Source organism: Schistocerca nitens, chromosome 4 (assembly GCF_023898315.1).
Source record: "Schistocerca nitens isolate TAMUIC-IGC-003100 chromosome 4, iqSchNite1.1, whole genome shotgun sequence".
NCBI lineage: Eukaryota > Metazoa > Arthropoda > Insecta > Orthoptera > Acrididae > Schistocerca > Schistocerca nitens.
In genome coordinates, this window is record NC_064617.1 from 617,284,492 (window position 1) to 617,302,708 (window position 18,217).

Genomic DNA, 18,217 nt, shown 5'->3' on the forward strand with positions numbered 1-18,217 from the left:
GAGGAAAAATAATGAAATCAGAAAGAAACTAAAATAGTCAGACAGGCACATAAATCTTCGTGGGAGGCATTTATAAGCAATATTGAACAGGATACGCTTGGCAGACAGGAAACAGCATTTAAACTGATCAGACAACTAAAAAGAGCTGACAAAGATACTGCAAATATATAACTATCAGTCCTTCAGAAGACTGGATACATCACTACAAGTAATTTTGGTATAATACGAATGTGGAACTGATAGACCTGATGGAATTAAAACACGCATTCGAGAAAAAAAAACAACTGAAAAGCACCTGGGTTAGATGGAATTAACTCAGAACCGATAATATGTGGTGGGATATTTCTAGAATTCAGAATGCTCCACCTCTATAACAAGTGTTGTCATACAGGTGAAATACCAGAAAAATGGACATTAGTTCAGAATATATTGAAAGTTAAATCGTTTAGTGCCCGTAATGTGACAAACATTTCTACTCATTTTTATATCGGACTGGGGTTTTATCTGGCGACCATTGTCATGTTTTCATCGATAAGTGTATTCTCAATAACCTCAACTGCCACGTCTACAAGTTCTCTCTTCTAGAACGTGTTCTTTTACACTCTTACCAAGTCTGCTCGAGCTATGTGGGACAATGGTTAAACTACCGAGACAGCTTTCGGCAGAAGTGGCTTTCAGATGCTGATCTGCAATCCAGATGCGGGTTTTCCCTCGTTTCCGTAAATCAGTTAAGGCTGAAGTGTTCATCTTTAGCATGCTAACATAAACGGGTTTTCCTCGTTTATTATATTTAAACAAATAAGTCGACTCCCAGTATTTCCTTCGTCTCCGAGTAAAATCACGTGCGACACACAAAAACTTTTCGGAAACTTTGGTACAAAAACTTCATGTAAAATTTGAACGTGTTTTTCGTGTTAATTTTATCAAAACTCTTGCTCCTGTGGTGATATAGTGTATAGTAGTAAATCAACAATTGTGAACAAAACCTGTGCTTTTCAGAAATGTGATATACTGATATAGTATTAACTGCAAACTTAACCTGTGCTTTTCAGGAACTTTGGCAACAGTTCTCTAATTTCATTGTGTATTTATGCGAAAAAGGTATATTTTTGAGACAGTTAGGACGCTTGCTAAAATTTTCGTATATCGGTTGTGTTTTGAATAATCCGTTTCGTAACAAATCGGTCTTTTGATTTACATTAATTATTAATTATGTCTTTAAGAGGAGTATATATTCTCTGCGTGTAATTTAAATTAACTAATAGGAGTGTATAGTCTATGTATGTATTTTATATTAACGCTACTACGTAATTTTCTTAGTGACCATAACATGAAAACTTTTCAGGCAAACAGTAAACCTTGTTTTAAGTTTCGTGTTGCCTCGCTTTTGACGGTAAATCGCTTTAGTTCCTCCAGGCTACTGGTAAAACTTGTAGATATCACACACATGACGTAGAAGAGAATCAGCAAGCTTAGTATAACGCTCTTTCGTTTAGTATTCTGTAAGATATTGCATCAGGTATAAATTATTTGTTTACTTTTCTGTAAAATATTACACCACGAATAATGCAGCTCCATTGTGTTTGCGGTTTCCAGACAAGGAGTGAGCTGCTTGCTATTTGTAAGTAGCTGAAAATCGCCCTGACTGCTGTCAAAAGCAAGTGGAAGTTCTTGCAGATAGGTGCGTTGGAAGGGCTACTGAGAGTTTTGTACGAGAGATACCAAAGATACTTCATGTGTTGTCCTCTCCTGTGGATGCTGTCTTTTCTGCAGGAAATGTAGGTCCCTTATTACTCATCCACTTGGCTGTGAATGGCGGCCAATGGTAGGTTAGGCATTCTGTTCAGAGGAGACAGTGAGAATTGAAGATGTTACGCCTACCTACCTAACAAAAAAGTTGTGAAGCAATGAGACTCACTTCACCTGTTGTCTGGAAAACCTGCTGTGTCCTGTGTCAAGGGGCAGCGAAAGCAAGTTTTTTTTCCATCAGTCTTCTGACTGCTTTGATGCGGCCCGCTACGAATTCCTCTCCTGTGCTAACCTCTTCATCTCAGAGTAGCACTTGCAACCTAAGTCTTCAATTACTTGCTGGACATATTCCAATCTCTGTATTCCTCTACAGTTTTTGCCTACAGCTCTCTCCAGTACCGTGGAAGCCATTTCCTCATGTCTTAACAGATGTCCCATCATCCTGTCCCTTTTCCTCATCAGTGTTTTCCAAATATTCCGTTCCTCTCGTATTCTGAGCAGAACCAGCTAATTCCTTACCTTATCAGTCCACCTAACTTTCAACATTCGTCTGTAGCACCACATCTCAAATGCTTCGATTCTCTTCTGGCCCGGTCTTCCCACAGTCCATGTTTCACTATCATACAATTATCATACAATGCTGTACTCCAGACGTGCATTCTCAGAAATTTCTTCCTCACATTAAGGCCGATATTTTATATTAGTAGACTTCTCTTGGCCAGAAAAGTTCTTTTTGCCATTGCTAGTCTGCTTTTTATGTCCTCCTTGCTCCGTCCGTCATTGGTTATTTTACTATCTAGGTAGCACACTTCCTTAACTTCATCTACTTCGTGACCATCAATCCTGATGTTAAGTTTCTCGCTGTTCTCATTTCTACTACTTCTCATTACCTTCGTCTTTCTTCTATTTACCCTCAGTCCACACTCTGTATTCATTAGACTGCTCATTCCGTTCAGCAGATCATGTAATTCTTCTTCACTTCACTCAGGATAGCAATGTCATCAGCGAATCCTATCATTGATGTCCTTTCACCTTGAATTTTAATTCCACTCCTGAACCTTTCTTTTATGTCCACCATTGCTTCCTCGATGTACAGATTGAACACTAGGGGCGAAAGGCTACATCCTTGTCTTACACCCTTTTTAATCCGAGCACATCGTTCTTGGTTTTTCACTCTTATTATTCCCTCTTGGCTGTTGTACATATTGTATATGACCCGTCTCTCCCTATCACTTACCCCTACTTTTCTCAGAATTTCGAACATCTTGCACCACTGTACACTGTGGAACGCTCTTTCCAGGTCGACAAACGTGTCCTGATTTTTTGTAGTCTTGCTTCCGTTATTAACCGCAACGTCAGAATTGCCTCTCTCGTGCCTTTACCTGTCCTAAAGCCAAACTGATCGTCATCTAGCGCATCCTCAAATTTCTTTTCCATTCTTCTGTACATTATTCTTGTAAACAGCTTGGATGCCTGAGCTGTTAAGCTGATCGTGCGGTAATTCTCGCACTTGTCAGCTCTTGCCTTCTTCTGAACTGTGTGGATGCTGTTTTTACGAAAGTCAGATGGTATATCCCCAGACTCATACGTTCTACACACCAACGCGAATAGTCGTTTTGTTGCCACTTCCCCCAACGATTTTATAAATTCTGATGGAATATTATCTCTTCCTTCTGACTTATGTGACCTTAAGTCCTCCAAAGCTGTTTTAAATTCTGATTCTAGTATTGGATCCCCTATGTCTTCTAAATCGACTCCTGTTTCTTCTTCTATCACGTCAGACAAATCTTCTCCCTCACAGAGGCTTTCAATGTATTCGTTCCACCTATTCGCTCTTTCCTCTGCATTTAACAACTGTGGGATTCCCGTTGCACTCTTAATGTTATCACCCTTGCTTTTAATGTCACCGAAGCTTGTTTTGACTTTCCTGTATGCTGAGTCTATCCTTCCGACAAACATTTCTTTTTCGATGTCTTCACATTTTTCCTGCAGCCATTTCATCTTAGCTACCCTGCACTTCCTATTTATTTCATTCCTCAGCGACTTGTATTTCTCTATGCCTAAGTTTCCTGGAACATTTTTGTACTCCCTCCTTTCATCGATCGATTGAAGTATTTCTTCTGCTATGCATGGTTTCTTCGCAGTTACCTTCTTTCTACCTATGTTTTCCTTCCGAAATTGTGTGATGGCCCTTTTTAGAGATGTCCATTCCTCTTCAACTGTACTGGCTACTGAGCTATTCCTTACTGCTGTATCTGTAGCCTTAGAGAACTTCAACCGTATCTCGTCATTCCTTAGTACTTCCGTATCCCACTTCTTTGCGTATTGATTCTTCGTGACTAATTTCTTAACCTTCAGCCTACTCTTCATCACTACTATATTGTGATCTGAGTTTATATCTGCACCTGGGTATGCCTTACAATCCAGTATCTGATTTCGGAATCTCTGTCTGACCATGATGTAATCTAACTGAAATCTTCCTGTATCACCCGGTCTTTTCGAAGTATGCCACCTCCTCTTGTGGTTATTGAACAGAGTATTCGCTATTACTAGTTGAAACTTGTTACCGAACTCTATTAGATTTTCATCCCCCTTTACATATTGTATTACCCTTTCAATATCCTCATAAACCTTCTCTATCTCTTCATCTTCAGCTTGCGACGGCTGTATGTATACCTGAACTATCGTTGTCAATGTTGGTTTGCTATCGATTCTGGTAAGAACAACCCTGTCACTGTATTGTTCACAGTAACTCAGTACAAGAGGGTAAGGCTCTGTTAGACGTCGACAATTGAAACGTACAGCAAACAAGGGCACTCCTTAGGAAAATGACAGCAAGGGATAGGAAGGAACGCCAGCTGCTCTCAGTTCCTATGCTGGGGGACCTTATCAGCGCACTGCAGAAGCTATTCGGGCAATCACTGGCGTATGTTGGAAAAACGATGCCTATCGTCTGGGCTCCGAGACCATACTCGGACCATTCCAACGACCAGCAGAGGAGGTGCAGAATACCAGCCTTGCTCAGGAACTTGCAATGGAACTGACCATCTACAGCATTATTCCTAGAACAGATCGTTACCCGCTTGTGCTCATGATCTGATGACAGAGTGTATGCCGTTAACGTTGACAGCACTCACATGGTAGGATTGGGACATCTTAATGCGGAGTATGTGGATGCAAATGGCGATCTGTCGGTGTAATGGGGCCCCTTGTCTACCATCCTTGTGGCAGACACTTCTATCGCTGCCCTTCTGCGGGTGTCAGGCTCTCCCCAAGGGAATCTGGTGCGTCTTCTGGCCCCATTTCAGCAGCCCTGTCACCGAGCGGGGAAAGGGTCGACGACGGCGCGTGTTCACGGGCTTCAGTCATGGGAACGTCTGGGGTGGTTGAGGGCACCGTTCTGTCCGTGGTGTCGGATGCTTCCTTGGGGGCGGTTGGCAACGACGTGTCAGAGTCGCGTCGGCAGCTTTCTCCCTGTCTCCTCCCCGTTGGTCATCTCCCGTTGAGAGGCGGCGTTTCTTATGACGCTTCGGCGACCGTTGTGTCCATCCGTGTCGAGGGACTGGGGTCAGTACCTTCGGCCATGGGCCGGCGTCCGGAACAGACGCCTGTGTTACGACGACGGCGGTATGGTGGCGGGCGTTGTGTCCTTCAAGGGAGTCTGGTCGTGCGGCGCCGTCGTCACGCGGTCGCATGGGACTGCAGCATGGGCGTGGCATTTGTGCACGCCGGCCGCACCGGCACCGCTTCCACGTACGTAAGCGATAACGCAGTCGGCACAGCTGTCTGTACTGGTTCGCATGTGGCACCTGGACGAGGCGGCGCTGGAGGCAGTTGGATCGGACGTGGCCCTCCTGTCCACAGCCAGCACACGTCCGCGGTTGTCCTTCGTAAATAATGATGGCTCGGCAAGCGCCGATGAGCACATACGACGGCATGTGTTTGCGGAGTTCGATGCCTACCTGTCGGACTCCATTGAGAAGGTGATAGGTTTCAAAGGTGTTCCACTTCTCTTGCATGTAGCTTAGGACCGTGCCATGTGGCCGTAATGCGCCAGTGACGAGCGCGGACGGGACTTCGAACGGCATTTCGAATATGCGCAACGTACGCACTGCCATACCCGCGTTGTCCAAGGTGACCGTGCTGGCGTCGCCGTCTGCATGGCGAAAGCAGTAGCCGTTGATGAAACGTCGGAGTAGATTGTCACATGCCTCTCCGTTCTTCATCTTGAGATAGACAGATTGTACTGGAAATGATACACAAATGTATGCCTATCAGCTCGTGGGATCGCATGTCGCCTCTCAAAAATCGTTGGATTTCATAAGCCTTTGGACGCCGGAGGGAACCGTTGAACGTGAGTTTCATCGTCGCCTGGCGGTAAGAGAATGCCATATCTAGTGTGAGTTCCAAGTCACAACAATGAAACGCAGTACCTCGCGCAGCGAGTAAACAAACACGTCCGGAGCGCTGCTCAGCGCGCCGCGCATCCGAGTCCTGTCACGCTAAATGCCTTCTGCTCCCCCTAGACCACGGGTGTTCTGCTAATCTACCGATAACAAGAACCATCATTAGTCTAAGCAGATCAGTAACTGTAGCCGGAGACACTGAATTTTAGCTCCTTTTTGATTTCTCAAGTCATATCTATTACAGAAAATTCTAGTACGGTATGCCTACAGTACCGCTACTTCGTTGACACTATCGAAGATACGACTGACGTTCCGTTTTTAAATTGAAATAATAAAATTAATTCCAAGGGATCGACGATTATTAGGTGTCGTATTATGACCATAGGTCGATAGTGGTCCGTTTACGCAGAATTTTGCTGTGTCTTAGATATCAAGAACACACACATAGTAATGGCATAATCTGAAAGTCAGATTCATGTCTGAGGGAAGTAGTGAACTGGCTATGATTTACTAAGCATCTGTGTCACCCGCAGGCCAGGGCCTGCACGTAAGTCGCCCACTCACTGCATGACAGAACGTATGCTTAGAGTCAAAGAGAAGTTCCGTTTCGGAGACTCTACTCGTTTCGCAACAATGCGAGCATGCTCACCTGAGTGTACTGCCGTTGGTGAAGATGTAGAAGGCCACTTCTGAGCGCTCCTGCTGTATTCTGGTCACCAGTTTTCCCAGGTCCGTGGCTATTGTCACCTGAAACAGATCAGGGAATCAAAGGTTACGTAAGCTTAGTTACTCAAAGGAAACTTATAGTGGGGAAAGAAATAGTTACTCCCCAATGGTTGCTCGGCACTAAAATACGCTTGGTATTACGTTAAAGGATTGATAATTATGATGTAAACTTCGACGTTGTTAACATTAATGCATTGCAACTGTTGCGCTTCCATCATTCAGTCATACTTGGGAATATTGACAAACGACAGACGAAGTACATCGACAAGTCACACTTACAAACCAGTTAACTTTTTAAAACTCCATATGTTTCGAGTATTCGCCGATAGATCGTCAGTTTACTACGTATATATCTATACTTGTAATTATTTTCGTTATTATCGGGGGGCTAACATTATCTATGTGTTGGTGTATTTCCGAATAGGCCTACACTATTACACTCTCGTCAGTGTCATCAAGAAAATCCTCACCTGGTATGCGCATCCTCCATCAATTCCTGCCCCTTACACCTGTTCCCCTATTCCCCGGCCCGACCCCCAGCTCCACCCAACGAGAGAGTCCGAAACTGAACTGTGTCGCACTCATATTGCCGTAGATTGTGATAGATTATTTCTCGGTTCAGGCTAACGCACATCACAGTTTATGAGAACTGGCATCCAGAAAAAATAGTCCGAGTAAATCTACGCTTGGAGGATGTTTAGAACAATACAATAAAAATTATTCATTACCATCTATGCTAATACTTCCTCTCTAGAATATTTTTTTGCAGTCTATGTTGAGATTGACAATGGCCTCGTCACAGTGGTAACACCATTTCCCGTCAGATCACCGAAGCTACGCGCTGTTGGGCTTGGCCACCACTTGGATGGGTGACCCTCCGGTCTGCTCAGTGCTGTTGGCAAGCGGGATGAACTTAGCTCTTGTAAGGAAAATTGAGGAGCTACTTGACTGAGAAGTAGCGGCTCCAATCACGAAAACTAAAAGGCCGGGAGAGCGGTGTGCTGACCACATGCCCCTCCATATCCACATTCGATGACGCCGATATGCTGAGGACGACACGGCGGTCGGTTAATACCCATGGGCCTTCCGAGGCCTCTTCGGACGGAGTTTAGTTTTTTAGTTCTATGTTGACATCGGCCAACCTCCAAATTCCGACGTAGGCCTCTATATTTTATCTTTTAAGGATAGTTATGAAATCAAAAAAGATTATTAATTTTTTGTTGCGGTCTTTAGTCTGAAGACTGGTTTCATGCATATCTCACGGCGTTATTCTGTGCAAGAATCTTCTTCTCCGAATAGCTACTACAACTCACGTCGTTTTGAACCTGCTTGCTGTACTCGTCTCTTGGTTTCTCTCTACAATTTTTATTTGCCGCTCTCCCCCCCCCCTCCCCCCGCCCCCACTCTCTCCCCGGCACACACACTCCTTGCCAATGATTCCTTGACGTCTCAGAATTTGTCTTATCAACTGATCCCTTCTTTTAGTCAAGTTTTTTCTCAAATTCCTTTTCTCCCCAATTATACTGAGTGCCTCTCCAACAGATCTACCCATATAATATTCACCATTATTCTGTGGCAGCAAATTCAAAGGCTTCTGTTCTTGCTGTACTGCTTATCGTCCACGTTTCACTTGCATAAAAGTCTACTCTCCAAACAAATGCCTTAGGAAAAGCTTTCCTAACAGAGAAAATCATAACAAGTTTCTCTTCTTCAGAAACGCTTTTCTTGCCATTGCTAGTCTGTATTTTATATCGTCTCTGCTTCCGCAATGATCTGCTATTTTACTGCACATATAGCAAAACCAATCTACTGCTTTTAGTGTCTCATTTCCTAACCTAATTACCTCAGCGTCGTCTGATTTAATTCGAACACATTCCATGACATTTGTTTTGTTTGTTTGATGTTCATCTTATAGTCTCATTTTAACACACCGCCCATTTTCTTCAACTGCACAACCAAATATTTTGCTGTACTGACAGAATTGCACCAACATCGGTAAATCGCAAAGTTTTTCTTTCTTCTCCCTGAACTTTAATTCTCTCGTCTCTTCGGCTTCCTTTGCTGCTCGATGTTCAGAGTGAAAAACATCTGGCAAATGCTATATACCTTTCTCCTGCCTTTCTTAACCGTCGTATCCTTTTCATGTCCATCGATTCGTATAACTGCTGTCTGGTTTCTGTCCAAGTTGTATTTAACATTTTGCTTCTTCTACTTCACCTCAGCTACCATCAGAATTTGAAATAATGCATTACAGTCAACACGGTCAAAGACTTTTCCTCAAAAGCTATGAAAGTAGCTCCTTAACGGGTCAGTATAGCCTCCCGTGTACCTACATTTTTCCGGAACCTAGAATGATCTTCCCCGAGGCTGGTTTCTACCGGTTTTTCCATCATTCTGTAAATAATTCGTGTCATTATTCTGCAACCATAATTTATTAGACTAATAGTTCGGTAATTCGGTAAGCACCTACTTTCTTTTGAACTGGAATTATTACATTCTTCTTTAAGTCTGCGGGCATTTCCTCTGTCTCATTTAGGGTGATTCAGCTGCCCTTACCGTTTTATATTAACCCGCGCTACGACTGTATCAGGAACGGTAGGCAGACAGGCGACAGGGCTTTGGGCGAAATCATACGGTAAAAAACACAAGTGAGGACTGGCAATGAGTTACACGATCATTTTGGACCAAGACATACCTTACTTATGCCATACTTATCCAAGTGTCTCAAATCTTTCTTTGTGAAATTAGCGGTGTAGTTATGAAGGTTTGCTTGTAGTTGTAGGTTTATTCCATTTGTAGTATTTAATATTTCATAAATGGTTCAGAAACATTGACTTATACAGTGTGTTTCACCATCGTAAACAACGAAATTAACAGGAAATTTCAAAACGGGTAGCATGTAAGAAACAACTTTCAGATATGTAACCCAATGAAAAGGTTAATTTATGACTCGCCTTGTTAATGTGCTAAAATCGTTTTATAAACAAAATTTGTACAATAGGTCTAAGATGTCTTCGTGTACTTTACCCTTTTATTCTGTGACATTTAGACAATATGCTTCACGCTTTCACAGTCAACAGGCCAACAACGTTGTTCTCTCATGTGGCGTTGGATAAAACGATATCGGTAGGGGCAACTGATTCACCAAGTGTATCTAGCGCACCAGGTGGCATAGTTTTGTCATGGCTGGCTCTCCCAAGGATACTAGCAGTTCTCAGGAAATGTCGTCAATTCGAGGGGTCTTGATTCGGCTTAGGTCTTTCAGATCACTGTCAAATTCTTCTCGGAGTATCATTATACACTGCTTCCTCTTTTCAGCTTTCCATTCATTATTTGGTACCTCTTCATGTTCATGCAGCTGTTTCTCTTTTCTCCAAAGGCATCTTCAATTTTCTTGTAGACGGCATTACACATCATTCTATATCTTTACATTTGTTCTCTAGCCATTCCTGGTTAACCATTTTTGCACTTTCTGTCAGTCACATTTTCTAGACGTTCGTATTCCTCTTCGGATTCTACATCTACTGCATTTTTATATTGTATCACTTCGTCAATTAAATTCAGTATTTATGCAGCGAAAACTCCAGGTTGAAATGTCAACTGTATAAGGAAAAGGACAGAGCCCCACTCATCGTAAAGACGACAAGTTGAGTTACAGACACACGCAAAGAAAAGAAGGCTTTGGCCGAAAGCTGAATGTGTAACCGTCTTCTTGTTGTGCCTATCTGCAACTCAGACTCAATATTTCATGTGATATCTAAAGATTTCTACTAGGTCAAGTCTTTTTACTCATGTAAACCATTGCTATCTTCACTACTTCATTCCACTGTTTCAGTCATTCGTTGCGAAATGCTCACTTCGATACTCTCAACAACCTCAGATTTTGTAGCTTATACGAGACCCGTCTCCTTTATTTCCTGATTAATAATCATTTATTTATTTACTTTTTATTTATGAAGGATATCAATATACACTCTAAGACAAAACAAAACAACGCACGACCAAAGAATTATCTAAATAGTACGGAAATCGATAGATATCGTGTACCTGTCATAGGGGCTCATTTCGAAGCGGGACTCATAAATGAAAACAACTTAGGCATTGAAATTCCAGGCGTAAGACGTGTCTGCAGACGCATCGGACAGCGGAGGCAAACGAATCTTACTGTTGCCCGCCGTACGGCCCAACTAACAGGAGTGCTGGTCTGGGGTGCCATTTCGTTTCCCTTTGGTTGTCACTCGCGACAACCTTACAGCACAGCGGTACGTTGATGATATTCTACGCCTCGTCATGGCAAACCATACTGGGCTTGCATTTAAGCAAGATAATGTCCGTCCTCAAACGATGAGAGTTTCTACTTCTTGTCTTCGTGCTGTCCAAACCCTACCTTGGCCTGCAAGGTCGCCGGATCTCTCCCCAGTTGATAACGTTTGGAGAACTATGGGCGGGGCCATCCGATCAGATCGGGATTTTGATTATCTGACTCGCCAATTGGACACAGTTTGGTACGATATTCCTCAGGAGGACACCCAACAACTCTGACAATCAATAACAAGCCGAATAACTGTCTGCAAATGGCTCTGAGCACTATGGGACTTAACTGCTGAGGTCATCAGTCCCCTAGAACTTAGAACTACGTAAACCTAACTAACCTAAGCACAACACACACATCCATGCCCGAGGCAGGATTCGAACCTGCGATCGTAGCGGTGGCGCGGTTCCAGTTTGTAGCGCCTAGAACCACTCTGCCACTCCGGACGGCAACTGTCCGCATAAGGTCCAGAAGTGGATTAAGATAGTCCTGACTGTGTGAAATTGTGATGCTGTTTCTCTTGAATATATCATCCAAATTTTCTGAAATTATATTCTTTTATTTGTCTGTGCATGTATATGACATCTGCGGATCGAAATCAGCCTTTCGTTATGTGTGAGTCAAATGATAAGAGAGGGTGACATGTCACGCAGAAGTTGGAACTCAAATTTCTGAAAACAGTGCTTGAAAACGGAAACCGTGCATAGGATATCCAGTGTACAAATATGGAACTGGCATTAATTCGTTCTGGAAGAGTTGATCTTAGTTTTATGTTCGGCAACAAATTATTAAGACGATATACGGACAGTTTACATAAACACATTATCTGACGATGTTAGTGAATTTTCAACATGTGGGAAACTGTTTCGTTACTGAAGTTAGGTGAAGACATTCTGCGAACGAAATGTTAAGAACACGTCGCTTTTTCATCTACTCTCAACCGGAACCCAGTTAGAGTTTTCTAAGACGAGATAATTTGGTTAAATATGTTGCATAGTTGTCCGCTAACGTATCAAGTAGTTACACGGTTTCGTTACGAGAAATCAGATCGCTAGGTTTGTAATAAACCAGTTATTACTTGTTCTGGTCCGCCTGTTTCTAACATAACAAAATTTCATCCCATTCGGATAATTCCTTCATGGTGATTTTTTTTTTTTTTTTTTTTTGTCTACGACTGTATGTCGTGTACTTACTCATTTGCACATATTTCAATAATCGTCTACTGGGCCACTTAAAAGAATTATGTTTTCTGGTGAATCGTTGAATTATCGATTACATCACTTGAAAAAGTACGGCGGCGTATCGCACTTAGGGACATCACAACAGAGACAGCTAACAGTACCTTTACACCTTCTGCAGAGAAAATTGCTTCAGCTGCATATTTCATAAGTTTGTTCTCTAAAATGATGCAGCTCTACTTTAGTAGCAAAAGCTCTGCCGATTTTTGGCATAAATTAATTGAAAATGATTTTCAAGAAACAGTAAGAAGTAATTCTATGCGTAAGTGAATTTCGACGTTACCTTATATCACGCAACGGGTCAGTACAAACTGAAGAACCTGTCACTTAAGAGCACAATGTGGTGCTACAAACATACAATACAGTCTGAACGAAGGAGCTTATGACTAAGGAACACACGTACCTTTACTTACATCTCTCCCTCCCTCCCCCCCCCTCTCTCTCTCTCCCTCCCTCCCTCTCTCTCTCTCTCTCTCGCACACACTCACACTCACACACACACACACACACACACACACACACACACACACTGCAATTGATCGGTAAGTGGGTAAAAATGAGATAATTTCTCATGCAGAAGGTGTGGTGAAACGCAGACGATATGAGACACAACACAGGCAGAGAGAGATATAAACCGGAAACTCATCCTTCTCTGGCTTTCCATTATACTGTATAAGCACTTTGGGGTGCTTTTATGAGATTGTTTGCTAGGGGTCGGTATGCTATTATGGTTACATAAATATGGAAGAAAGACAGCGAACCGTGTTATTATGCTAGCAACTCAGGCCTTGTGCTACTAAAAGGATTGCAAGGACACGTTTTATGAAACAACAGGTTTTTTTGCTGCTAAATTATTTATGAAAATACGATATTAGCAAAGAAATAAGGGCAGTATGAGGCACTGCTACAGGTCGGGAACTGATATAGACCCAGAAATCATATTAATTCAGATACTTCCGTTTCAGAAAAACTGCATCCGCCTTTTGACAGCGTTGCTTCCTGTGATCTACTAATACTGTTTGAAGCATCGTTTACATGTTAAAACTTCGTTGCAAACGAAGAGAAGGAAAAGCTTAGAACTTTACGAGGTCAGAAACTCGAAAGTTAACCGTCCGTAAACCGTTCAGTTACCCTAGTTAAAGACGTATACTGAACTACAAACAGCAGAATACTCGCAGGTGCTTTTGAGTTTTTTAAGGGAGGTTACGAGGAACCTAGTAATGGTTACGTACCGCCATCCAAAGTTGTTTAATGTGTCACAGGATCGCTCTGTCAACGACACCGCGCCGCAAGATTGTTAAGAACGTTACAATTTCTCGTCCTGTCAAACTGCATTTTTGAAGTGATTCAAATCTGTAGAAAGATCATTTAAGAATTTTTCAGATACATGTAGTATGTATAACATATGTTCCAGCTCCACCGGTCTGCCCTCAGACGGGCCGACCGAACGCCGTGTCACCCTCAGCCAATGGCGTCATTTGAAAGCAATATGGAGAGACCTGAGGGCAGCACACCGCTACCAACTTCGTAGACATCCTCAGTTAGCGTCAAGAAGCTAAGTGGACGCCATTCCAGTCATTCCAGCAAGGAAAGATCCCTGGCAGCACCAGGAAGTGAACCGAGCGAGGTAGCGCAGTGGTTAGACACTGAACTCACATTCGGGAGGACGACGGTTCAATCCCACGTCCGGCTATCCTGATTTAGGTTTTCCGTGATTTTCCTAAATCGCTCCAGGCAAATGCCGGGATGGTTCCTTTCAAAGGGCACGGCCGACTTCCTTCCTCGTCCTTCCCTAATCCGATGAGACCGATGACCTCGCTGTCTGGTCTCCTTCCCCAAACAACCCAACCCCCAGGAAGAGAAACCAGTCCTCTGCATGCCTTCCAGTCGCGCTGACCCTCAGCTGTGGATGAGGACCTGTATGCACACTATACAGAAGTAGTTACCACACTGCGGATCGAAATCAGCCTTTTGGTATGTGTGAGTCATATTATAAGAAAGAGAGAGTGACATGTCACGCAGAAGTTGGGATTCAAATTCCTGAAAACAGTGCTTGAAAATGGAAACCGTGTATAGGATATTCAGTGTACAAATATGGACCTGACATTAATTCGTTCTGGAAGAGTATCACTATATATCAATTTTAGTTTCATGTTCGGCAACAAATTATTAAGACGATATACGGACAGTTTACAAAAACACATTATCTGGCGATGTTACTGGATTTTGTTACTGAAGTTAGCTGAAGACATTCTGCGAACGAAATGTTAAGAACAGGTCGCTTTTTCATCTACTCTCAACCGGAATCCTGTTAGAGTTTTCTATCACGAGATAATTTGGTTAAATATGACGCATAGTTGTCGGATAATGTATCAAGTAGTTACACAGTTTCGTTATGAGAAATCAGATCGCTAGGTTTGTAATAAACCAGTTATTACTTGTTCTGGTCCGCCTGTTTCTAACATAACAAAATATAAGATTCATTGAGCCGTGTGCGGTTCGCATTCTTGCCGTTCATAACTCGACGTCTTGTATAGTTGTAGGGGCGTCTCGTTTCCTTCTTGTGCTAATGGCGCCACTGAGTTTGCTAGTATTGTTTGTCTGCGAGTGGCAGCAGCAGCAGTTATCGATAGTACTATCTCTGGTGCGACCGCATGTATTTCTGGGCCGTCGTATGTGTCAGGCAGTCCAGCTTCGGATGGAGAAGCGAGGAGGTCTGCAGCGCGTGGGCAGGCCGGGACCATTGGCGGCGGCCGGCCGGAGTGGCCGAGCGGTTCTAGGCGCTACAGTCTGGAACCGCACGACCGCTACGGTCGCAGGTTCGAATCCTCCTGCCTAACGGCCCAATTTCCTGCCCTGGAGGTTAGCGTAATTTTCGGCAGTGTACTTTTTCTTGTCTTGCTGATGCTGTCTGGCATGGCGTGTAATTTGACAGCTTCCTTGACTGGGGTATGGATAATTGTTTTCCTTGGTCACCTTGGTTATAGTGGTTCCTTCTGTATTTTGGTGTTTTAAACACCAGATTCTGGAGCGCAGTACTATCTGTCACTTCACCCTCGCCTGAATTACTTCATCGTTGTACTGGTTATCTGCCGTTAGGTAAGAGGGTTGATCGCCGTTTAGACTGTGTCTAATTTGAGTTGCCCTCTTTAGGTGAACATCACTCTTGGCTGCCAGTCTCACCTCTTGCACAGCTGTAGTGACCTTCCTCAGGTCGATCGGTGCAGCACTGTCTGTGGATCACGCCGTCTTACTTGGTCAAGTTCTCATAATTGTTTAAAATTTACCTTAATGTTTTAATGTGTAATTGCCTTCCTCACTTGTAATTCAGGCCTTCAGCCGTTGACTGTGTGTAACATTGCTTGTGGCCTTCAGCCGACAAATAATTTGCAATTCTTTCTTAATAAGGCCTTCAGCCGTTACTATGCCTTGTTACAGTTTCTTGATTGTTTAAGAAGAAAATATCTTAGTATTTGTTAACGTGTAACTGTTTTCCTCTCTTGTAATTCAGGCCTTCAGCTGTTGAATATTCTGAAGTTGCTTGTGGCCTTCAGCCGACAGATAATTTTGAATTCTTTCTTAGTAAGGCCGTGAGCCATCAGTGTAGTAAATTCCTTTAAAATGATTGCTGAAAATTATTTTCTCGAATAAAGTGTATGTGTTCACTGTAGCCAACGGTAACTGATTACAGCCCCATCAACCATCGTTGCCTTGCCCTGCCTCTCTCTGACTACCAGGTCCCATACATGCTGTAAGAAAACATGATGAAGAATATTCCAAAACGTCAGTGACACAGCTGTCTGGTGTATAACTAAGTCTTCTCTTATACTAGTCTGAAAACGTGGGTCTGTTATACAGCACAAAAATGTTGCCATTTTCAAAAAGAAAATGGTTCAAATGGCTCTGAGCACTATGGGACTTAACAAAAATGGTTCAAATGGCTCTGAGCACTATGGGACTTAACATCTGTGGTCATTAGTCCCCTAGAACTTAGAACTACTTAAACCTAACTAACCTAAGGACATCACACACATCCATGCCCGAGGCAGGATTCGAACCTGCGGCTCCGGACTGAGAGCCTAGAACCGCTAGACCACCGCGGCCGGCTATGGAACTTAACATCTGTGGTCATCAGTCCCCTAGAACTTAGAACTACTTAAACCTAACTAACCTAAGGACATCACACACATCCATGCCCGAGGCAGCATTCGAACCTGCGACCGTAGCGGTCACGCGGTTCCAGACTGAAGCGCCTAGAACCGCACGGCCACACCGGCCGGCTTGCCATTTTCACTTCGTCTGACAAGTTCCCCCTCGCCTTCTCCTCCTCTTATTCTTTCATGATTCTCGGAAAGGAGGTTCGGCAGTCAAATAATGTTTCTATTGTTTAATCCGTATAAACTCCTTTAGTATATTTTCCTGCTACGTATATCTGTTTTTGGGTTCCGAGCAACATAAATTCTTTCATTTTTACTAAAACAACACTAAAGCTTAATTGCAACAGAACTTAATTAGATAGAAGTATGCTGTAGAGCTCACTTCAATAAATGCAAAATGTTCTCTGCTTGTGGGAAACTTCTGTAGTTTTATTCATACGAAATCGAAGAATGTTTTCACGTTCATCAATCTCTCCTACCCTTTCACTCAGCCTGAGAACGTTCTCAGGCGATGTATATTCTCTGACTTGCTTTATTAATGAGAACCTGAGAATGTCCTCCGAATTTCCAGAAATAAAGTACATTCTCCGTTTTATTCATACGACACAATGGAAGTTCAGAATCTCTGCTCAGCTGTACGGACCTCTTAGCAATCTGTTTAATCTTGGATGAAAAAGTAAACACCGGTCTATGTGCTCATTGTTTGTTGACGATGTAGACTCTCCCAGACCGCGCTCTTCTATATGACGTAACAGTGTGATGCTGTTCAGTAACGGACAATCGTAGGGGAGTCTATGAAGTGTGTTTCCCTGTGTCTGTTGTTGCGGAAGAAACATACGCTTTATAGATGCACGTCAGACTCCACCACAGAGCTTGGCCATTCGCTTCCTGTGGACAGATCGCCTTTAATAGCGTCCTACGACCTCCCTACAAAGGGCACTGTAGAGTGGTTTGAGATTTAATCAATTGCATTGACAGACAGCCGAGTGATTAGATACAGCTGGCCACATATATTCTGCCACTGGTCGAATTTTCACGATGAAAAGTCTTTGTATTCATTACGGGGATGCAAACCAGCTATCTCCAGGTTGAGCCACATTTATTTCAGCGTTACAACTACTTTGCTGTCGAATGAGATAGTACGATGCACACCAACATATTTTATCAAGCGTAGGCCTTTGAATATTTTGACATTGTTAAGCCTACATTTTTTATTTTAATTTTATTTATCGGTTTATTTAACCTGGCAAGATTATAGCCATCAAGCCCTCTCGTACATCTGGGCAGGCATACCACGTATTTTACACTGGATATACACTGAGGTGGCAAGTCATAGGATACCTCCTAATATCCTTCGACCCGGTGTAGTGCAGAAAGTCGACGAGGCATGGACTCAACAATTTGTTGGAAGTCCCCTGCAGAAATACTGACTACAGCCGTCCATAACTGCGAAAGTGTTGCCGGTTTAGGATTTTGTGCACAAACTGACCTCCCGATTATGTCCCATAAATGTTCGATAGTCTACATGTCGGGCGATCTGTGTGGTCAAATCATTCGCCCGAATTGTCCAGGACGTTCTTCAAACTAGTCGATAACAATTTTGGCCCGGTGACATGACGCATTGTCGCC

The 18,217-nt window shown here is 43.1% G+C and overlaps 1 protein-coding gene across 1 annotated transcript in view; it reads right to left on the minus strand.

Annotated features, from left to right (window-relative positions):
- Positions 1 to 18,217, minus strand: part of LOC126252473 (adenylate cyclase type 5) — a 446,003-nt gene that overhangs the window by 329,225 nt on the left and 98,561 nt on the right. The window contains exon 2 of the mRNA XM_049953367.1: positions 6,805 to 6,902. Within this exon, the coding sequence (XP_049809324.1) occupies positions 6,805 to 6,902 (98 nt within the window). The remainder of the gene's footprint in view (positions 1 to 6,804; positions 6,903 to 18,217) is intronic.